Source organism: Desmodus rotundus, chromosome 3, assembly GCF_022682495.2.
Source record: "Desmodus rotundus isolate HL8 chromosome 3, HLdesRot8A.1, whole genome shotgun sequence".
Lineage (NCBI taxonomy): Eukaryota > Metazoa > Chordata > Mammalia > Chiroptera > Phyllostomidae > Desmodus > Desmodus rotundus.
In genome coordinates, this window is record NC_071389.1 from 37017607 (window position 1) to 37040405 (window position 22799).

Consider the following 22799-nt stretch of genomic DNA (forward strand, 5'->3'; position numbering starts at 1 on the left):
CCTCCAGCCGGAGCACCAGGGCTTCTCTGCTAGGGGAGTTTCCCAGGGGAGTATTCCCCAAATTCCCTCACACTCCCATCAAACACCTAGGGCTCCACTCCTTGGGGGTTCAGCTTTTTAGCAAGTGTAAGGTGTTTTTTGAACAAATATGAGCAATTCTAATAGGCAGCCATGTTTAGGAACTTCCTCTGAGCCTCACAAAAGCTTTCCTTGTTCTGAAATCTCTCAAATTGCAGGGTTAGTTTGCATAATGGATCACTGTATTTGAAAGTAGAAACTCCCAACTTTACGCAATTCTCCTTCCACCAAAAAAGTCTACCGATTTGAGATGCTAGTTCTGCAACCCCACTTTGAAGGGAGGGCCATGGGGACATTTACTAGCAGTACGAGAACAAAAGTGGAAAAGGGCCTGGGGGACAGAAGTGGGATTAGATAAACCTTGTAATATTCCTCCTACTCTAACATTTGGTTGGGTTAGGTCACCCCAAGCAAATGCAAAGTGTTACTCTTTCCTCAGCCTGGGCCCCAGGCATTAGCAAGTAGGCAGCAAGCTCTGGGACTGAAGGAACGCATGGCTACTTCTGAGGACTTGCTAGGTCATTGGCCACAGGTGACTGCAATGGTAACTAGATCACCAGAGCTCCTTACTAAATGCTGACTGGGCCTTGGCTCCTTTTCATCTGATGAAAGTCATTCAGGATCCCCATCATGTCTGCAAAGCTGCTGGCCTTGGACAGAGCCACACATTCACCCACTGCAGACGAGCTGCAGGTAGTTTGCGTTCTGGTTTGCGACATTCAGGGCTGGCAGAACAGCAGGGGACTGAGGGAAGCTCAGGAACCTCTACCTCCGTCTCTCCCGGTGATATCACTAATGCCAAAGGAAGCTGTAGAGTGGAATGAGGATCCAAAACAAGGTAAGGGAGAAGGGACATTTGGACTTCCTGGAGATGAGGAATCTGACGTTGATGAAGCCGAGGGCTAAAGAGAAAACAGTGGGCCTGGATGGACACTGGGGCTAGAACGCAGCAGTAACAGCTTCTCACGAGCACTGCCTGCCGCACATCCCTTTCCTGGGCTGACACCAGGACATCCTGGAAGAGCCCAGGATGGTTTCTGTAAGCTGGTGGAAGGTTCCTCCACTACCCTTCCCTCTCAAGCCTTCAAGTAGATGTAGAAGCACGGGGCTCTTCCAGGCTTCCAGGAGAGCAGAACCCCTGCACTCCAGTAAGGGCCTTGGCTCCTAAAAGCTCCCGTTCTGCCAGTGAGCTACGCAGGAACAGCCCTGTTTAGACTGAAACAATGACAAAACCAAGGCCTGAATTTGCCCTTTTCTCTCATTAGGCCAGTGCTTCTGACAACCCTCCTTTCAGTGCTCTAAGTGGATGGAAGAAGCAAGTTCTGCAGCAAAGATAGAATAGGGAACTTCCAGTCAAGACGGTGGTGTGGGCAGACATGGCCGCCTCCTCCCACAACCACATCAAAATTACAACTAAAATACAGAACAACTACCGCTCGAACTGTCAGAAATCGAGTTGAATGGAAGTCTGACAACTACGGAATTAAAGAAACCACATCCATCCAGACTGGTAGGAGGGGCAGAAACATGGAACGGGCTGGTCCCACATCCACGTGTGGTGGATAAAAATTTGGGAGGGATATCTCCGGAGCGAGGAGTCCCAGCCCCACACCAGGTCCCCCAGCCCAGGGTTTCAGTGCCAGGAACATAAGTCCCTACAACTTCTGGCTGCAAAACCCAGCAGGGATTGAGTCAGTGAAAGAAACTTCTGGAGTCCCAAGCAGGTTCTCTTAAAGAACACACATATGGATATACCATCTCAGACTCTCCCTCTGAGCTCCAGCACCAGGGTAGTAGCTTGAAAGGCACCGTGGCATACAGGGAGAAACTGAAGTGTCTGGCATCAAGGTGAGCGGAGGACATTGTCCCTTTCCTGAACCCTCCCTGCACAGAGACAGCAAGCTGGTGCCGTATCTGAGACTCCAACAACCTGGCTAACACTGTTTGCCCTGCCCTGGAGATCCCCAGAGACTCTGCCCACCCACCTTACAGGCCCACCCAAGCTGCTGTTCCATATGAATGGCTGGTCTTGGCTCATGCTTCACAACTTCCTAAATCCTCTCAAATAACCAACAGCTGGCATTAGTGAGCCCTGGACCCAGCGCTAGCAGCAGCCAGGCTAGATTCACAGCTTGGCTACACCTGGGAATCTATCTCCAAGCCCAGCACAAGTAGCAGCTTTTTGAGATTGCTTTATAGCTCAGGCAGGGTGACCAAGCGCCAAGCATAAGTGGGGGCTGACCTTGGCCTGCACCACCAGGGAAACCCCAGAGCACGTGCACCCAGCGGGCAGCTACAGACCACGTCGGGGCACCACCACCCTGCCCCTGCACAGCTGATTCCCCATGGAGGGTAGAAGGTGGTGGTGAGTGGTCACAGCCAGTCCTAATAGCTGACTGGCCTGGGTAAATCCCACCTATTGACCTGCCAATAGCAACTAAAGCTCAACTACAAGAGGAGGGTGTACTCAGCCCACACTAAGGGTGCACCTCGAGTACCCACCTTGGGTGATAGGGGAGGCTTTGCCCCTGGACTCCCTAATACATTAGGCCACACTACCAAGATATGGAGTCAAAGCAACTCTACCTAATACATAGAAACAAACACAGGGAGGCTGCCAAAATGAGGAGACAAGAAAACATGACCCAAATGGAAGAATAGATTAAAACTCCTGAAAAAGAGCTAAACAAAATGGAGATAAGCAATCTATCAGATGCAGAGTTCAAAACATTGTTTATAAGGATGTTCAAGGAACGTAGTGAGGACCTCAGCAGCATAAAAAATATCTAGTCAGGCCCTGTCTGTGTGGTTCAGTGCATTGAGCACCAGCCTGCAAACCAAAGGGTCGCCAGTTTGACTCCCAATCAAGGCACATGCCTGGGTTGCGGGCCATGTCCCCAGTATGGGGTGTGCAAGAGGCAATTACACATTGATGCTTCTCTCCCTCTATTTGTACCTCCCTTCCCCTCTGTCTAAAAAATCTTTAAGAAAACTAGTCAGAACCAAAGTATTCACTAAATGAAATAAGGAATGATTTACAGGGAAACAACAGTAGAGTGGATGACACTGAGAATCAAATCAATGATTTGGAACATAAGGCAGCAAAAAACTACCAATCAGAACAAGAAGAAGAAAACAGTCCAAAAAAATGAGGATAGTATAAGCAGCTTCTGAGATAACCTCAAGAGGTCCAATGTTTGCATCATAGGGGTGCCAGAGGAAAAGAAAGAGCAAGAAATTGGAAATCTATTTGAAAGAATAATGAAATGAAAGAAAACTTCCCTAATTTGGTGAAGGGAATAGACATGCATATCCAGAGAGTCCCAAACAAAATAAATTCAAGATGCTCTCTCCAAGGCATATCATAATTAAAACGCCAAAGATTAAAGTAGAGAGAGAATCTTAAAAGCAACGAGAGAAAAGTGAGTTACTCACAGAGGAGTTCCCATAAGACTGTCAGCTGATTTCTCAAAAGAAACTGCAGACTAGAGGGATTGGCAAGAAATATTCAAAGTGATGAAAAGCAGGGACCTACAGCCAAGATTGCTCTACCCAGCAAAGCTATCATTTAGAATTGAAGGCCAGATAAAGAGCTTCCCAGACAAAAAAAAACTAAAGGAGTTCATCACCACCAAACCATTATTGTATGAGATGTTAAAAGGACTTATTTAAGAAAAAGAAGATCAAAACTATGAACAATAAAATGGCAATAAATACATATCTATCAACAATTGAATCTAAAATACAAACTAAGCAAACAAGAAGAACAGAGACAGAATCATGGATACAGAGAGCATTTTGACAGTTGCCAGATGGGAGGGGAGTGTGGGGGAAGGGGTGAAGAGGTGAGGGGATTACGAAGTACAAATAGGCAGTTACAGAATAGCCGTGGGGATGTAAAGTACAGTATAGGAAATGGAGTAGCTAAAGAACTTATACACATGACCTATTGACATGAACAGTGGTTTGGGGATTGCCTGAGGGAGTGGGGGGTGCTGGGTGGAGGGGACAAGGGGGAAAATCAGGACAACTGTAATAGTGTAATCAATAAAATATAATTAAAAAAATAGAATGGTGATAGTCCTCCTAGTTTCCCAAATTTTAACGGAATTTCCTCTAACTTTCTAAGAAATACTCTGTTTTTTCATAACCTACTTTCACTTGTCCCTTAGATGACAAAAAAGTAGCCAATAAATATAAATGGAAAATTCAAGTGTAATTCTCTATGAAACTGCCATACAAGGGAATTGAATACATGAAGATTTCAAAGAGAACACCATACTTTTCATGTGTTTTATCGACTGATAACGTTGGGGAGCTGACTGAGCTCAACTAGGAGCCAAAAAAAAAAAAAAAAAAAGAGGAGGAGAGGGAGAATATGAGGATAAATAAACCCTGAGCTTCTTGGGAAATTCCACCTGTTGGTATTTCATGCCACCAGGGAAGGCAGACTCCCATCCATTTGCAGTGCTCTGCCTTAAGTGCACACGGAAAAAGGAGAGGTGGAGAGGTGGTCTCTGGCAGACAGACAAGGGAAGGGAAGGGAAGAGAAGTGTTTGAAGGGGATGCTTATGACTTCCATTGAAAAGGAAAGCTGCTGAGGACTATTGGAAGATGTGATCTTAAAGACACTGGGCAGAGGATGTAGGTTTTGTGCCCAAGGGAGAGGATTTGCTTGTAAGTTTGAATCTTGCCTTGGCCCTGACCTTGCTGTGTGACCTTGAGCTGGTCTCTTTCTCTCCCTTTCTCTTTTGTACACATACACCCCAGTTTCCCATATGTATCCCGGGCATAGGGGTGGGGATTTATCAGGCTCTCTGAAATTCCTGAGGCATTAATAGGGTTCCAGGCTGGGAAGCAGAGCCCAGCCTCCCTTCTACCCCAAAGTGAGGAATCTCCCCAGACAGGTGAGTTAATGAGTTGCAGGTGGACTAGGAGGCACCATGTTTGCCTGGCAGGAGCTGGAAGGTAGAGGGTGGGGAGAGCTGGAAGCCTGCAAAAAGCTTTTCTGCTTTTCTCTCTATACCAACCACTCTGTGAAAGCCCCCAGCAGGAGCAATGACCTGTTCAAGGACACCAACATGTTGGAGGCTGAACCGGGGCCATGGAGCCAGTCTCCTGTCAGGCAAACCACCTAACCCTTCTGAGCTGCAGTGGCTTCGCTGTGAACTGGGGACCCTGTGCTCACTGGCAGCGCATGGGGTGGAGGAGCCATGTGAGGCCGGGCCTGCCACTCCACAGCCCCTAGTAGGGACTGGGTTGCTTCCTGGTCTCTTCCCTCCTGGGCCCAGCTGTTGGTTTGTACACACACCACTCAAAGCCCACACCTGGTGCCGGCCACCAGGCCTGAGATGTCAGGGTCCCTCAGGGCTCAGGCCTCAGGCCTGTCTCACACTTCCCCTGAGCGTATCCTCTGGGTTGGCTGGTGACCCCGACCCCTGCAGCTCTCCACCTCAAATTGGTCAGAAATTTCCCAACTGTAAATTTTCATGCCATCCTCTGTCCTCCCCCAGCAACTGATTACTTCTAAAAATTGTTCACTTTTGTCTCCCCTGTGCCCCCGCCAAGTTTCAGCTAGAGCCTGGCAACTGCCCCTCACTACCACCGTCTCTTCTTGCTTCTTCCAGCCTGATCTCGGAGCCAGAGGGTCTTTGTAAAATTAAAATCTTACCTGTGTCATTCCCCTGCATATCCCTGTTAGAAGTTCTCTGCGGACTTCTGAGGAAGCTGTTGGACAGCTTAGCGTGACCCCAAGAGGTGCCAGCCCCTGCTTCCTCTCTAGCACCCTCTCCTCTGGAACGTACAGCCATCCCTCCATTCCCTGATCCGAATCCAGAGCCCACCTGCTCTGGCCCCTGAGGATACCACAGTGAACAAAACAAAGTTCCTGCTGTGGGCGCTTGCGTTCGAGTTGAGGGAAGACAGACAAGAGACAAGATACATAAATAATGTATATAGTATGAGAGATGGCAATAAGTACTCTGGAGCAAAGTAAATCTGGAAAGGAGAGGGGACACCTGGCGGAGGTGGTGATATCACATCAGAGAAGACCTCACAGTAAAGCTAACATTTAGACAAAGACTTGAAGAAGGTAAGGGAGGGAGCCATGCAGAGATCTGGAGGAAGAGCATTCTGGGCAGCAGGAACAGCAAGTGCAAAGGCCCTGGGGTGCCTGTGTGTTCCAAGAAGAGCACAGAGCCAGGGTGGCTGGAGTGGAGGAGTGAGGGGAGGCATGGCAGAAGATGAGCTCAGAGAGGAGGGTGGGGTGGGCAACATGGGCAAATTCTAAGATCTTATAGGGCATTCTGAGGTCTTTGGCTTTCACTCTGGTAAGACAGAAATGCATTCCAGGGCTCTGAGCAGGAGTGGCAAGGTCTGACCTGGCATTTGGATTGGAAAGAGACTTCAGGGGACAAGGGGACAAGCAGAGAGCACTTCGGGGAACAGATATGATGCAGGCTCACATGAGCAAGGGGATGAGAAGTGATGGGATTCTCATACATTGGAGGTAGAGCTGACAGGATGTAGGTGTGAGAGAGGAGATGAGGATGTTGGCCAGGCTATCTAGGTACTGGCCTGGATAACCCTGGAAGGCTGGAGTTGACCTGGGAGCAGCAGGTTTGGGAGGAAGGAGAGGGGAGAGGAGTATGCAGTGTAGGGACAAGAGTGTGCATTGCATTTAGAGTTTTATCTGCAGCCATGTGCCAGAGCTTCCTTGCCCCTGGGCTTTTGCACATGCTGGCCTCTGGGCCTGAACTGCTTTTGTTGCCCTGACAGGAGGGCTCCAGCGGACTCCTCAAGGCTCCCTTCTGTGAATCTCCATTACTCACTCCAATGCCCCAGTCTGTCCCTCTCTCTGCTTTGCGCTTACGGTGAACCTCACACTGAACTCAGAGTCTTTACTATATTTTGCCCCAGAAGGTAGGACTAAGCGCCATCACTCTGAAACCCCGTGTTTATCGGAATGTCTCATACCTCGGGGTGTCCTGCACATAGCAGGTGCTCAACAGGAGACTGAGGGGACCTGGTTGGAATCCTGGCTCTACTTACAGGTTCTGAGACCCCAGCACTCCCCTTGCTTCCATGAACCTCAGTATCTGCATCTGTCAGACGGCGCTGATCTTTCCCGTCCCTTCCTCTGAGAGCTTCCAATGACCGCTGAAATTCCTCGGACAAGAAGAAAACAGTGGTTAGCGCGCCCTCTGCTGGACGGGACAGACTCCTCAACCACTCCGCCCCCTCTTCCGCACTTCCCAGGGAAGGGAGTAGAAGTCAGAGGCTAGTGGGAGGAGAATGGGAACCACCGGTACCTAACCCAACACTGCTGTTAATCTCTCACGACTCTGGAGAAGAGGTTAGAATAGACCCATTTTATTGAGTACCTACTTGTCCCAGAGCTTTTTACTCACATCTTTATTATTATATTTTTTAAGAGGAGAAAGAAAGGAGAAAGGAGACTGAGTCGTGGAGTCGTCCACTCAGGAAAGGTGGGGAGAGATGGAATGGTTAAGGACCAGATCCATCTATATTGGGGCTGAGGCTGTGTGGGTCCTGGTCCCTGCTCACCCACCGACTCAGTTTGGGAAGATCTCGGCCAGTCCCTTCCCTTCCCTGGCGTCAGTTTCCTCACTTGTGAAATGGGCTTGACAACCCCTGGACTGCACCCCTTTCTGGGCGGAGGGACACGGGCCTGACCCCAAGGGCTTGAAAGCACTTTACTGAGTGCAGGCTACACGGCCACAAGAGGGCGCGCAAGACTCCTGCTGGACTGCAACCGTGGAGATCCATTCCCCGAGAGGGCAGGCAGACACCCCTGGGGACCCCCGTTTGCTTTTCTGGGAGGGGCACCCGTTGCTTCCCTTCTCTGATCCTCTCGGTAAGATGATGACAACAGTTTCTGTGGTGGGTCCCGCCCTATTGATAAGCACAGGTTACAAACCATTTTCTCCTCCATTAGGTCACTTACCTGCGTAATACCAGGGAGGTGGCCCTAATACCACCCTCAGTTCTCAGGTGACAAAATTAAAGGTAAGAGTGGAGTCACCAGCTTCGGGCAATCAGACCTCGACTTGACCTGGTAACTCTCAGCCTTCCTCTGAGATCATCAGCAACCTTTCACTGGGGGGCTTTCTCCCGAGCTCTTTGACAGGGACCCTCCCCTGCAAACTGGAGGGTCCAAGCACCGTGGGATCTCAGGGCTGGTGGAGAGGACACCGCTGCTGGAAAAAGTGTGTGGGCAAAGCCGCAGGGTATGGTGTGAGCGTAGGCGTGGTGTCTGGAAGCACAGCTCTTGGAGAGGAGGGAGACAACAAATAGGAAAATCCCCAACCTACTAATTCCAGATGCCAAATAGGAGCCATATCCCACATTAGCACCAAACCCTGTGCTAATAACAAGTGAACATTTTCTTTTAGAGACACTGATGGTCCTCATTTTCCTATAATCCTATAAGGGGATCTGATTTTTCTGGGGATAGGATCAGCCTATCCCTAGAACTGGAATTCCACCATTACAATGTCCTTCTTAGAATTAAGCCATTTTCCTAGATTAGAAGGCAAGGAAATTGCAGTCAGTCATTCACACCCTTCAGGGGCATTCAGATGCCTGAGCCTTTCCGGGAGCAGCTCACAGAGGAACCCAAAGAGGCCAGGCCAGCAGACAGCTCTGTCCTGGGAGGTGCTGTAATTATCCCCATTTTACAGAAGAGGAAAACTGAGGCACAGGGAAGTAGCTTGATCGAGGCCACACTGCCCACAGTAGAGGACCCATAACCCAAGTCCAGGCCCCTAGAGTCTGAAATTTTAATCCTCCTCCTACAGTTAGGGAGTATTGCACAGTGGCTAGGGGCATGGCCTCTGGGTTCCAGTCCCAGCTGCGCTGCCTTCTATCTGTGTGACCTTGGGCGAGTGACTTGTCTTGCAGTGGTGTCCTCATAAAGTGGGATAGTAGTGCTTGCCTCACAGGATCCCCAAATGAGTAACATCAACAGCACTTTTAGGAGAGTGCCATGCATGCAGCCACCGTCTAGTAAATAGGGGCGATAACCCTGAATCTCAGATGCACACGTGACCTTAAAGAGTAGAATGCTTCAGGATTCTAAAATGCCAGCCTGTGGGGTCCTGGAATCTTCCAGGGGCGTTCCGATGTGTTTTGGTTGTGGCATGGACTGGGCTTCCAATGACCGGCCGGTGTGGGGCCTCCTGTCCACCCAGCTCAGTCCCACATAGGCAAATGAGGTGATGTCAAAACCTTGGCTGGGGCCCAGCTCCTGTAGCCACCCCCTCTCCCTCCTGGCTACTCCCTCACTCAGAGTCACACACGCACTCCAGCTGGGCCCAGAGGGAAGGTGAGAGGGAGTGAAGGTGGGTGGTGGGGGCAGGGGCCACTGAAGCGTAGCTCCTGCAGCCTCCTGAGCCTGTGCGCCCAGGAGCTGCCACTGGACCTGCCCCTCTTCAAGTGTAAGTCCGGGTTTGCAGTGATCCCCCGGGCCTCCTCCCTCCTGGTGTGAGGTGTGTGGTGTCCACGCTGGTGCGCGGGCGCCCCTCCGCGGGCAGTGCACGGACTGCAGCCTGGCAGAGCAGCCATGGCGGACGAGAAGACCTTCCGCATCGGCTTCATCGTGTTGGGGCTCTTCCTGCTTGCCCTCGGCACGTTCCTCATGAGCCACGACCGGCCCCAGGTTTACGGCACCTTCTACGCCATGGGCAGTATCATGGTGATCGGGGGTGTCATCTGGAGCATGTGCCAGTGCTACCCCAAGGTAGGTGGTGATGAGGGAGGGTCAGCTGGGGGCCAGGGGCCAGGAGAGCAGGGGGCTGAGTCTCTATTCTAGGCATAATGCTCCATCCTTCAATCATCTTTTCATCCTCTCCCTTTGCACTTCTTTGTTTCCTCTCCACTCTCCTGATCGTCCATCCATCCATCCACCCATCCATTCCTCCACCCATCCATCCACCCATCCATCCATCCATCCCTCCACCCATCCATCCACCCATCCATCCATCCATCCCTCCACCCATCCATCCATACATCTATCCATCCCCCATCCATCCATCCCCCCATCCCTCCATCCACCCATCCCTCCACCTATCCACCCATCCTCCTATCCATCCCTCCCTTATCATAAAGATCGATCAGACACCCCTTGCATCAGGAGCCCTGAACTAGGCCTATGAGGAGACACAGTGAAACCCCACACACAGTCATCCACGTGCTTGAAACCGAAGTAAATGAGCGCTTGTACCTGCCAGTCACTCCTGCATTCCCGGCGCAGCTCAGGCCTCCTGCAGAGCTTTTTGCACCCCCGTAGTTCCATTTCATAGTGGAGAAGCCCGAGGCCCAGAAAGGAGAGGTCCCAGACTCCTAAGGGTCAGACATTGGGGCTCAGATGTGTGACCATATCTCAGATGATAGTACACCGCAGAGGGCTGTCCCTGTGTCCCAGAACTGCTGAGAGTTCCGGGTGGGTCAGGTGTGACCTGGATGGCTTGGGTTGGGCTTGGGCAGCACTCTCTCCCCCAGAGTTTCAATGTCCTCCTAGCCTTGTGAGTGACTTAGGGATGGGGAGAGCATTGGTTTGGGAGTCCTGAGCTCTAGTTCCAGCTCTGTCCCAAACAGAGCTGAACTTTGTATTTCTGAGCCTCCGTTTCTTACATCTGCAAAGTGGGGCCCCAACCCCCCATTTCATCCAGCTCACAGAGTTATTACAAACAGAGAAGAGATGGGACATAGGAATGCTTTATAAACTGTAGAGTGTTATATTTAGGTGAATGGCTGTCACCCTTATGGTTACTGATCCTCCCAGCAACCCTGTGGAATGGACACGTCAGGAGTTGTAAGCCTTTAGTGCTCAGAGAGGTTGTGTGACTTTTTCGAGGTCACACAGCTGGTCAGACAGACCTAGGGAGACAAAAAGAAAAGCGTGGATTCTAACTCAGAAGACTTGGTCCAGTCCCTTCCCTCTCTGAGCCTCAGTTTCCTCATTTGTACAGTGTGTGAGTCAGGAAGCAGGGGCAGGAAAGGGGTGCATCTAAGGCACCGCTGGCCCTGACATCTAGGGCCCTGGCCAGCCCTGCACCACCTGCAGTCCCCTCCTCACCTTTCACCTGGGTGGCTGTGCCGGGGAGGGTGTTCGGGGGAGGAGGCAGAGGAAGGAAGCTCCTGGGGGCCTGGGCCTGGCTCTCCCCAGCCCTGCCCCCTCCCTGGGCCAGCCCCAGACTGTCAGAATGTCTGGTGCCGGGGCGGTCCTGGCTGGTTTGCAGTCATTCACCCAGCAGTTTACAGTCAACTCGCCTCTGTCTGTGCAATGCCCTGAGCTCAGGTCACCTAGAGAAGAGGCACCTGGGGCCCAAGCCAGCCATGTCACCGCCTCCATGCTCCTCCTCCTCCCAGTGATGAGGCTGGACTCCAGGGACAACAGTGGTCCAGAGGGTAGTGTCCTTCCTGCCCATCCCTGTTTACCAGAGGTGGCTCTGGGGTGGTGGGCAGTGACGGGGCGGCAGTGGGGGATGAGGGAGAGGGAATATCGCTGTGTATTAATGAGTAACTGTTGATAGATTCACGTGTTCCTGTGCTGTGGAGGCAGCAGGGTGGGGTGGAAACACGTTTTAGTGTCCAACAGGCCCAGATTCAGATCCTTCCTCCCTCCTGCCCCACCTCTGTGACCTTGTTGGAGGGAGTCTCCCCGCCTCCCGAGCCGAGTGGGAGGAACCAGTGGGGTCAGGTGTGTGGGGGACCCACATCACACCTGGCACAGAGCTGTTCTGTGCGTTATTCTCAGGACTGTGTGTGTGCGAGTGCAAGTGTGGGGCTCTGTGGGTGTTGCACATGCACACCGAGGGGAGGGAGGCCCGTTCCGCGTGGGGGGCCCTGTCTGCAACCCCGCCTCCCTGGTGCCTGGGCCGTCAGAACGCACAGCAAACTCTGGTGCCAGTCCCCCGTCAGGATTCTCCCTTGTCTCCGAGGGTCTGATAAATGGGGATCTCCTAGATCAAAAGAAACATAAATATGAGGGGCTGGAATTGGCCAATTACCATATGGGGGTCAGAGGTAGCCAGTACCGACATAAGTAAGCTCTCCCTGTGTCTGAGGGGCTGGGGCCTCACAGGAAAGACAATTTTCTGCCTGATGGGGCAGGGGTAGGCTTCACAGAGGAGGTGAGCTGGGCTCCATGGGCTAAGCAGAAGTTCGCCAGGCAGAGAAGATGGGAAGGACGTTCCAGATGGAAGGAGCAGCATGGCCAAAGACACACGGTGACAGCGCAGCAGGGCCATGGGGGTGGCGGAGGAGTAGGGAGGAGAGGGAATAGGGCTCAGCGCTGCAGGGCCTGAGGTGCCATGCCACGGAACCTGGACCTTACCCTTTTGTTGATGGGACAAGAGGGACATGATCAGCTTTGCAATTCAAGACAATTATCAGGCCGACATGGGGAGGAGGAAGGCCCAGGGGCATCCTGCTGGGGAGGCTCTATCTTGGTCCCAGTGAGAGGTGACGGTCTCCTGGACTTGGGCAGAACTTGAAACCATGATTGTAGGAGCTGAGAAGACACATTGAGTTCATCAGCCGTGTACACCTGCCGTGGCAGGACACGGCACTGGCTCTTCCATCTAGCTCATTTCACTGAATTTCTGAGATAGGCTTGGTCAGATGTTGTGGTCAGCTGGGCCTCCGGCTTTGGAGAGGAGGAGAAATCGGGGAAAGTCTAGTGGATGGGGCAGTGAGGGATGCTGCCCCTGTTAGCCGAGATGGGGCGGGGAGCTGCAGGGAGGGGGAGAGTTGGCAGGAAAAGCGGTGCCTCTCCCTGTCCACCTTCTGCCTCTGCCCACAGGTTCCCCCTCCTCACTCCTGCCTGTCTGGCTGGAGCCCAGGGCCAGGCCCCTGACTGGTGGTTGATAGACCTGTCCTCTCCATAGGCCTCCCCCCTTTCCACTGCTCCCTCCTTTTGGGGACTGCTGAATGCTATGCCTAAGCACAGATCTGTCTGCTCTCCCTAGCGGAGAATTCCTCCAGGGTTCCCAGTGCTTCTGGATAAAGGCTGAACTCCTTAGTCTAATGTTCTGGGCTCTTCACGGTCTGATCTCCCCTCCCTACCTTCAGCTCTGCTCCCCTCTCTTAAAAGGACTTGTGTTTGAAGGTGCTCCTGTCTTCTCCTCCAGGCTTTTCACCATGGCAATGACGATGTTGATGGAGGTGATGATGATAATGGAGACGGGTTGATGGTGATGTTGATGGAGGTGATATTGGTGGTAGTGATGTTGATGATGGTGATGGTGATGATATGATGATGATGTTGATGGAGGTGATGATGATAATGGTGATGATGATGGTGGTAGTGATGGTGATGATGGTGATGCGAAGGAGGAAGATGGTGACTTGGTCATGTGACATTGAGGCATAGAAAGGGGCAGCTTCTTTGAAGTGCAGAGTCAGCTGGTGCGTGCAGGACGTCCTTAGTGGGTGTGGGAGATACCCAGGCCTCTGTGCTGTGTCCAGACACGTGAGGGAAGCTTACCCCTCCACGGGGCTCCAAGGACCCCTTCACCCATCATTCCTGTCTCCCTAGTGGGATGGAGCTTTTCTGATGCAGACGAGCATCTCTGCCTCGCTGCACTCTATGGGAAGGGAAAGCGTGATGCTACTCATGAACCTGGTACAGCACAGAAGGGTCTCATTAAATATATGCTGAAAAAAATTTTCAGTTGAGGCGAGCAGGCCTCGGAAGGTAACTTTGTCTTCAGTTGCACCGAACTGTTATTGCCGAGCAGCTACTGTGCGCCGGGCACTGTGCTGGGGGTTCCTTAAATATTAGTCCCTCACGGAGTCTTCACAGCAACCCCAGGACACAGGCATTGCTAGTCTTACTCTTTTAAATTGTGGTAAAATACACAACATAAAATTTACCGCGTTAACCATTTTTAAGTGTTGTTACATTTACGTTGCTGTGCTACAGATCTCCAGAACTCTTTGTAGCTCGCAAACCCGGAACTCTCCACCCATCAAACGGTGCCTCCCCATCCCTCCTTCCAGCCTGGAGCAACCACCATTCTGCTTTCTGTCTCTATGACTTTAACTGCTGTGGATACCTCGTGTAAGGGGAATCGTACTGAATTTGTCTTCTTGTGACTGGCTTGTTTCTTCGAGTTCTATCCATGTGGTAGCCTGTGTCAGAACTTCATTCCTTTTAAAGGCTGGTAACGTCCCATTGCATGGATAGGCCACATTGTTTATCCGTTCGTCCATGTAGGGACACCTGGGTCGCTCTATCTCTTGTCTGCTGGGAGCAATGCGGCAAATGTCTCTTCAAGGCCAGCCCCATTTTACAGAGAGGGACAGAGAGGCTCTGGGAGGGGAGGTGACCTGCCCAAGGAGGGGTTCTCACGCAGGCTCCCAGACCCCAAAGGCAGGCTCCTTCTGCCTCATTCCACAGCCTTCTTTACGACCCCACCTCCCCTGCACCACCCCGTGCCCACAGCGTGGGGCTGCACTCGCAGAGACCTCTCGATCCCTGAAAGTTCAGGGACAGGGACTGGTGGGCACAACCCCAGTCATCTGTCCCCCACCGCGGCCTCTGTGCCAAGAAACACATCACAGTGGCCAGCTTTCCACTCATTCATTAGATACAGATGAGGCGCCAGGCACATTCTGGGCACTGGATGAGGACCCTGCTATAGGACAAGATGTGAGCAACTCCAGGGCAGGGATGCTTGTCTCATTGACTCCCTGCTGCCCCCTAGGGCCTAGAAGAGTGCCTGGCACACGGCAGGTGCTCAGTAAATGTTGGGTGAATGTCAGCCACATGGGAGCAGGAGCCCAGGGATCCGTTCACCCACCAATGCTGGCGCCAGCAGACCCCTCTCTTGTCATAAAGGGGAGGCACTCCCTGGTTGTGCCTCTCTCCCAGGGCATGTGGAGAGGTTAGGCCCATGCCCCAGGGCCGGGGCTGGGGGAGGGGGCAGTGGCCAAGGCTGTGTGCAGGCAGCTGCAGAGACGCCATCTCCCCTTTGCCCTACAGATTGCCTTCATCCCTGCTGATTCTGAGTTCCAAGGCATCCTGTCCTCAAAGCCAACAGGCTTGCTGGAGAATGGACTCACTGCCGAGATGAAGAGGTAGGCGCTGGGCCCTCTGTGCCTGGAGGGGTGGGTGAAGGGGAGGGACAGTGAGCCCCTCTCCCCTTACACAGGTGAGTGCAGGAGTGGGGTGGGGCAGGGGCTCCTCCCCTTGCTCCAGGCTCCAGCTTGGCTTTCCCACTTAACTAGGAATATACTATTAGAAATCATGGATTGCTTTGAACTCTCAAGTCTGGGAGGTAAGTTTCATTATTCCCATTTTACAGATGAGGAAACTGAGACTCAGGGACTTTATCCTGTCTCACAGTGAACTAGTGGCAGACCAAAATCAACATCAGGTCTGACACTAAATCCCAGAGGGCTGTGACTACTATTGCCACCGCAAACAGCAAGAGGCACGACGATGGCCGAGGCACAGCCCCGAGCCTCTGTCGCTGTCTGGCTGTGTGACTTTGGGAAGGTGACACACCTCTCCTTGCCTCCTCTGTAAAAATGGCACCTTCTTCCTGGGGGTTCAGGGAGGATTCAGTGAGATAATAATATGAGCTAAGTACTAAGAACAGAACCCAGTGCACAGAAGGCCCTCTGCAAATCAGACATTTTGCACCCCTGACCTCCTTCAGTGCTCACAGAAACCATGTGAGGGGGGCAGGGGATTGCCATCCCTTTATGCAGATATGGAAACTGAGGCTCAAGAAGTGCAAGCACAAGCCCCAAACTTCCCGGGGAGTCACTGACAGACCAGACCAGAGCTGCCCCTCCATGTAAGCAGGTGCCCAGGCATGCCTGTCCGGGACATGGCAGAGAGCACTGGGCCAGGGGACGGCACTGATGTCTGTTGAATGACTCCTTGCCCACCTGTCTGTTCTCTCTCCTGCTGTCTGCTGGGTCCCCACCTAGCCCCCAGCCCCCCTACGTAAGGCTGTGGGAGGAAGCTGCCTATGACCAGAGCCTGCCTGACTTCAGCCACATCCGGATGAAGGTCATGGGCTGCAGTGAAGATCCCCGCCCCCTGCTGACCCCTGAGCTGGGACAGCGGCAGCTGGAAGCTAGTGATGGAGGGGAAGGCAGCCCTCGTGAGGCTCAGGCCTGGATGGAGGCTGCCGTGGTTGTCCACAGGGGCTCGGATGAGGTCGGGGGAGAAAGAAACCCAACTCAGAGTGGCCCCAGGTGAGTGTGCAGAGTGCAGGAGTGGGAGTGATGCCCGCTTCTGGGGTGTGGGCCACTGAGGGCTGGTTGGGTGCGTTTGGGAATAGAGAGGGCAGTGGGAGTGGGGACAGCCTGAGAGGCAGCAGGTGTAGCAAATGCATGAGTCTGGCCTTAGATGGGCCTGGGTTCAAATCCCAGCAGCTCTGCTGTGTAACCTTAGCCAGTTTCTTACCCTCCTGAGCCTCAGTTTTCCTCACATGAGAATAATTACTCCTTCCTCCGAGGGGTGTTGTGAAGATTGGGACAGTATATTTCGGTGTCAGGCACACCGTGGGAACTCTGTACTGTCTGAATGCTTGTCATGTGTAGTGGGGGGCAGGGAGCCAGAGGACCTCAGTTCAAATCCAGACTCTGCCAACTAACCTGCTCTGCGACCTCAGGCAGGTCACTCCCCACCCCTCCCCATATCCGGATGTTTATGAACTGGGTTCCTATTCATCCATTTACTCACTCATCCTACCACTGGTACTGGGCACCTACTCCATGCAAGGCCTTGGTGGCCTCTACCCTGCAGGAGCTCCCAGACCAATGGGGAGTGCGGGGGAGGGATCAGAAGGTGACGTATAATGTGATGGGGACCGAGGGACCAGAGGAGACCCCTGAGTTACTGGAGAAGTGGAGGAGTGATTGGTTTGGACAATAACATCATGAAGGCTCGTTTCTTGAGCACCTAATATGTGCCGGGCATTGTGCAAAGTGCTCTGCACGCTGCTGCTGACTGCTGAGATGTCCTCATTTGGAAAACGGGAGCAATTATGCTGCTTATAGGTGTTGTTCAGAATAGATGGGATCGGCAGGCATAGAGCCTTTAGCCCCCGTCTGCCGTAAACCTCAGAGACACCAGAGGGGTGAATACCGTTATTTCCCCACCTGGTAGGGGAGGAAACTGAGCCCCAGACAGGTGAGCTCACCTCCGCTGGCCTTGTGGCTCGTGGCTGAAGTTTGGACCCAGGCAATGTGACGCAGAGCTAACCTGGCTCTCTCTGGCTTGTCCTTGCAGCCCCTCAGCCTGTTCCCAGGGCCCTGCACCCTTGGCTTCCTTCCAAGATGACCTGGATGTGGGCTCCAGTGAGGACAGCAGCCCCAACCTGTCTCCACCTGAGGGGGAGGAGCCCTGGGCCTGCAGGTGCCAACTGGACCGCTTCCAGGACTTTGCTCTGATCGATGCCCCCACGCCGGAGGACACACCTCCAGAGGGGCAGGGGCAGGACACAGCCCTACCACGCTATTGGCAGCGGTACCCGAGGACAAAAGAGGAGGATGAGGCTTCAACCACAGGTGTAGAGGAGCCAGAGCAGGAGGAAGAAGACTTGTACTATGGGCTGCCGGACAGCCCCGGAGACCCCCTCCCAGACAAAGAACTGGGCTTCGAGCCTGATGCCCAGGGCTTGGATGGAACTGCTCCCGGGCGCTAGCCCAGCATCAGCCACTGGCCTGGCATCAGCCACTAGCCCTGTAGGATTTCACAGGGCCTCAATTCCCTATCTGCAAAGTGGGGTTGTATGGAGGTTCGGGTGAGATGGTGGATCCTGGAGCACCTGGAGAACTGTAAAGAAACTCGCAGGGAAGGGATGATTACGTTCAACCGACTGTTGCAGTTCTAATTGTTACTTTGGGGGTTAAAGCTTTGAAGGTGAAATGTGATTCATTAAGGGGATTTGCAGCAGCTGGGGCCCTCAAGAGCCTTCTCTGCCTTCCCCCAAAGCTGGCCTCGGAACAGGAGCCCTTCTCAGTTCTCTGACCTTCTGGGAAGGCCTCTCCAGGTTCGCGTTCCTGCTGAGCCTGATACCTGGTGTGATCTGTCTCCACCCAGAGCTAACCATGTGTCCCTGCCCATGCCCTCCTGGGGCTCCTACAGCTCAGGGATCCAAACCCTTCCAGGGCAGACCTCTGCTGACCTCCCAACTGACTCCCCATGTCAGCCCCACGCCGCACCCTCTGCCCTTCACACTCGCCCTGCTTCCCCTGCCCTCCCGAGCTGTCTACCTGGTGAACTTGTGCTCCTGCGCCAGAACCCAGCGCAGATATCCCTCCTCTTGAAAGCCTTTCCTGAAGTCATGGCCTCCTGGAACAAGTTAGTCCTGGCTCCTTGGCGCCACCTTTGGGGCTTGTGCGCTCATTACAGGAGCATGACTGTTCAAGGCTGGCGCCCTTGCTTCCCTCACATTGGTGTCTCCGGTGTCCAGAGTCAGTGGTCATCGAGGGTGTATGGAACTGACCAGAACCCAGGACACTTTTGCAGATAAGCCCCTCCTCCACTTCCCTAACTCTCAGACTCCCAGCCCCTTTACGCTCTGGCATTCGAACTTCTAAATGGCTTGCATAGGAGTCACGAAGCCAGGGGAAGAGCTCCCAGAATAACCGCCTCCCTGCAGAGTACGTCTGCATTAGTTTAGGCCTGTGGGTGGAATGAAGCCTCCTGGATTAATTTGATTCAGCCGGCATTTCCTGAGCATATACTATGCGCCAGACACTAAGCCAGAATCTTTAAGGGGAAAGAGGCAAGAAGTGATGAACAGTTCTTGCCTTCAAAGGACTCACAGTCCAGTGAGCTTGGTGTTTCATAAGTTAGGGACAGAGTGCAGAGCGGGAGCCAAGGTGGAAACAGAGAAATTACAAGAAAAAATTGGTTCCCCAGAGGCAGCAGAGTGACATCTGGGGCCAGCGAGTCTGCAGCCAACGACTCTGCCTGCCCGGCAGCCCCCGAAGCCATCCCTGTGGTGCGGCATCACCGGGGGTAATGCTTTCGGTATGCTGCCCCTGCCACGCCCCTCTGTGTTCCAGCACTGGGACTGGGGCAGCTGCTTCAGAGGAAGGGGCAGTGGCACTACCTCAGACCAGGTCCACACACGGAGAGCTTGCCCCCTGGGCCACCTGGGGCGGGGATACCTTCTCCTGGGCTGTGCCTCTGGGTCAGGGCTGTGAGACAGCCCCGTCCCCCCAACACTCCCCCTTCTTTCTGGGTCGTGCTACCTCCAGGATGAAAGCCTTGGCAGTGAAAGGCATCATCGGGCACCCCCCCTGCGCCCGTGCCATAGCAGACGTTCCCACCCGTGACCCGAGTCCTCAGACTGGGTGAGGTGTAGTGTGTTTCTGTGCCCTGTTTACTAAGGTGGGGAGGAGGTGAGCTGAATCAGAAGCCGCACCAGCACGAATGGTTAAAATAAAAACGTTGTCAGCATTGAAAGGGGTCACCTTCACTCACCTGCAAATTCTTTTATGTGAAACCACCTGTTCCCCCCCTGGGGTAAATGGGGCATCATGCCTGGCGGGCGCCACGGGCACCCTCCGGAAAGTGAACATCAAACACAGTGGTGCGACCACACGGGGCAGCTGTGTGGTGTGCAATCTCCCGAGTGGCCCCGATGTTCCTGAATCATCACGGCAGGGCGTTCCCCAGACCTTCCCCAGAAAACCAAGAGCCTCTGGCTGCAGGCCCACCAGCAGGGAGACGCCAACCCTGTCCCAGGAAGTCACGCAAGGGCTTGGGGCAGCGGAGGGAGAAGGTGAGACTGAGGTTTTGGCTCCAGTCCCAGACCCCCCCTACCTCCGCCCTCCATCGTGCTGTGTGATGGGGAGACAACACGCCGCTCTGCCCACAACAGTCCTGGTCTATGTCCACTGCCCCAGCTTAGTTATTATTAGTGGTGCGCCCTTTCCCTCTCGAAGACATCCCATTTGGGCGATAAACTATATTCACCCTACTCTGTGACGTCAGGCAAGTCCGGTTGCCTTTAAGTACCTTGGTTCCCTCATGGGCAAAGGGAAATGATGGGCCCCTGGCTTTGACCTTTGCAGGGGTTAGGCGGTGGGGGTATCTGATGGAATCCACCTGCCAGAGCCTGCAGGAGACTGCCAGGAGCTCACCTGTAGCCAATAGCTGGGTTCATTGCTGATTGCAGTGAGGAGAGCAAACGTCAGGGGGACCATCTCTGTCGGAGGGTGTGAGGAAGGACTTACTATGGGATTTGGGCTTGCGGGAGGTGATTTGGAGGAGGGTGCGAGGAAGCGGGACTCCACTCTGGATTGGATACTGTCGGAGGCAGGGCTAGTTCTAGGATGTGGCACGTGGGCCCCTCTGATCTCGAAGGGGGAAGACTAGCCCTGAGCTGACGCTGTAGATGGCTGAGAAGCAGCTGTCGTCCTCCCGCCAGGGGAGGAGGATGTGTGGTGATTGCGGTGGCTGTGACAATGGTCGTGTTTTGCCTGTGCTTGGTCATGGCTACTGAGTGGCCTTGACTTGTCTTGACCCATCATGCTCACAGAGTGGCCTTGTCCATGAACTTGCTCATGTTCCACAGAACAGCAGGCCTAGCTGTGAGGGCTGGAGGCTCCTGGCTGTCAGGCTGCTGCTGTTCTTCCTCTGGGCTCACTGTTTGGTGGCTCTTCCTTAGGGGCCGCTAGTGACTGTGGGGAGGGGGTGGGGAGTAGAATGCACTGTGGATTTCATTAGAAAAGAAGGGTCACTGGCTTTTTAAAAGTTTGAACCACACTTGTGCAGGGGGCTCTTATTCCATTCCACTCTCACCATTTCGAGCTCTGTGGTCTGTCTCACCAGCTCATTACGTCTGAAATCCCACCATTGTGCCCTTTCCCTTGGCCTTGCCACCTTTCAGTCCCCTCTAAGAGTACAGGCCTCTGGGATGGTCCCTCTAGCTGGCGGATGAATCGGGAGGGTGAGAGATGTTTCTGCAGGATCCCAGGACAGGTGGGGTGCAGAAGGGCCTGGAGGAGCAGCCTTGGCAAACCCTGGGATCCTGCGTTCAGCCGCAGGCCCTGGGTGTGTGTGCCACGGCAGAAATTCTGCTCTTCTCACCCTCCTGTAAGGTCAGAGGGACTGTGGAAGTTTCCACTCTCTGGGAGGAAAAGGCCCTGGAGGGATGGCGGGATGGAGGGATGGCCCCTGTCCTTACCTGGGAAAGAGAGCAGCCCTAGGGGCAGGGAGCTTGGGTTCCCGCTGACTGCTTGCAGTGACCTTGGGCATGTCACAGCCCTCTGGACTTCTGTCCCTGTTCTCTATGTGACTAGGCGGAGGTGGACAAGATTCTACTTCTCCCTGTCCTTTAGCCCTATGCCGGGCACCCTCATGCCTGTTACCCCTTCTGGTCCTTGCAACAGCCCTGGGAAGAGATCTGGTGACCCCATATTGCAAATGTTTGCTCTGAATCTCAGATTCTGGGGCCAGAAAGACCTGGGTTTGCCCTCAGCCTCTGTCAGTTCCTTGTGTGTGACCTTGGACAAGTCACTGTCCCTCTCTGAGCCTCCATGTCCACATTTATGCAGTAGGGAGGACACTTCCTACCTCTCAGGCTGTTGTGACAGAACGAATGGGCATGATGCCTTCTGCACGCCGTAGGTGCTCAAACAGCACCAGCCTCCTTTCTTCCCTCTCCAGGTCTCGGTTTCCTCATCTGTGCGGTGGAGATCAACTCTGTCCCACTTATGAATCTATATGAGTGGATTTAGTGAGCCAGGCGCCAAGGGGCAGGTCAGCGGACAGCCAGCACCAGGGAGCTGAGGCAGGAATAAAATCCCTTCGGGACAGGGAGGAGGGGGGCAGGGTGCTCAGGGAGACTGGAGGTGTCCTGATTGCGAGGAGGAGAAGCAGGATTGCTCATGCCTTGTCAGACAAGAGTTACTGGGCATGTGCTGAGTATCGGGCGGTCCACGTTTATTAGCTCACTGAATTGAACCCTCCCACCAGCCCTGAGAGAGGGCCATTCCCGGGTCGGAGCTGGGATTCAAGCTAGGTCCCCTGAGCCTGTGCTTGTTCCACTCTGTCACCTGGTTCACACATGTGATGACTCAACGATGCCCCAGCTGTGCTGTGCTCATGTGATCTCATTTCATTCTCAAAACCTGCAAGGCTGGTGTGTTGTCCCCATTCTACAGACGAGGAAGCTGAGGCGCAGAGAGGTTGAATAACTTGCCCACCCTCCCAGAGAAGAGCTAAATGGAGAGGGGGAGGTATAGCCATATGGCCTTCGATTCCTGGCAGGGACTGTCTAGTAGTCCCTGGTCATTCCAATCCCAGGGAGCACAGGACACAGACATCTCTCAACAAAGCAGGCAGTAGGGTTCCACTGAGCATCTACTTGTGCCTTCTCCTGCACTAGTGCTGAGGGCAGACACCCCCCCACTCCCACACCTTCCATGACTCCCTATTGCCCAGAGGATGAGGCCAGATTTCTGAGCTTGGCATTTTGAGGCCCTTTCCAGCCAATTTGTTCACCACTTCCTCCCATGCAGCAGCCATGGGAAAACTCATCCTTCACACCGTCCTGCCTGCTTCCCCTGCCTGATGCCCTCCATCCTCTTCTCTCTCACCCCTCAAGGCCTGGCTCAATTCTTCCTGTTCCCTGGAGCCTCACCTGGCCCTGCTCTCCCCTCCTGGGGCAGGACCCCTCCCCACCCACCCACCCTCTCCTTGGGGTCCTGCCCAAACG

At 53.6% G+C, this 22799-nt stretch overlaps 1 protein-coding gene across 1 annotated transcript; it reads left to right on the forward strand.

Annotated features, from left to right (window-relative positions):
• The first annotated feature begins 9403 nt into the window (after positions 1-9403).
• BSND (barttin CLCNK type accessory subunit beta) lies at positions 9404-19542 on the forward strand. Its single transcript, XM_024571063.3, has 4 exons — positions 9404-9838; positions 15089-15183; positions 16045-16314; positions 17354-19542. The coding sequence occupies exons 1-4, from the start codon at positions 9662-9664 to the stop codon at positions 17766-17768; spliced, it is 957 nt and encodes a 318-aa protein (XP_024426831.2). The 5' UTR covers positions 9404-9661; the 3' UTR covers positions 17769-19542.
• The last annotated feature ends 3257 nt before the right edge of the window (positions 19543-22799 follow it).

Excerpts from the sequence above, each read along its gene's own strand:
- BSND (XM_024571063.3), top strand. The coding sequence starts at position 9,662 with ATGGCGGACGAGAAGACCTTCCGCATCGGCTTCATCGTGTTGGGGCTC. Across the intron at positions 9,839-15,088 it reads TGTGCCAGTGCTACCCCAAG|ATTGCCTTCATCCCTGCTGA; the intron begins GTAGGTGGTGAT and ends TTTGCCCTACAG. Across the intron at positions 16,315-17,353 it reads CCAACTCAGAGTGGCCCCAG|CCCCTCAGCCTGTTCCCAGG; the intron begins GTGAGTGTGCAG and ends TTGTCCTTGCAG.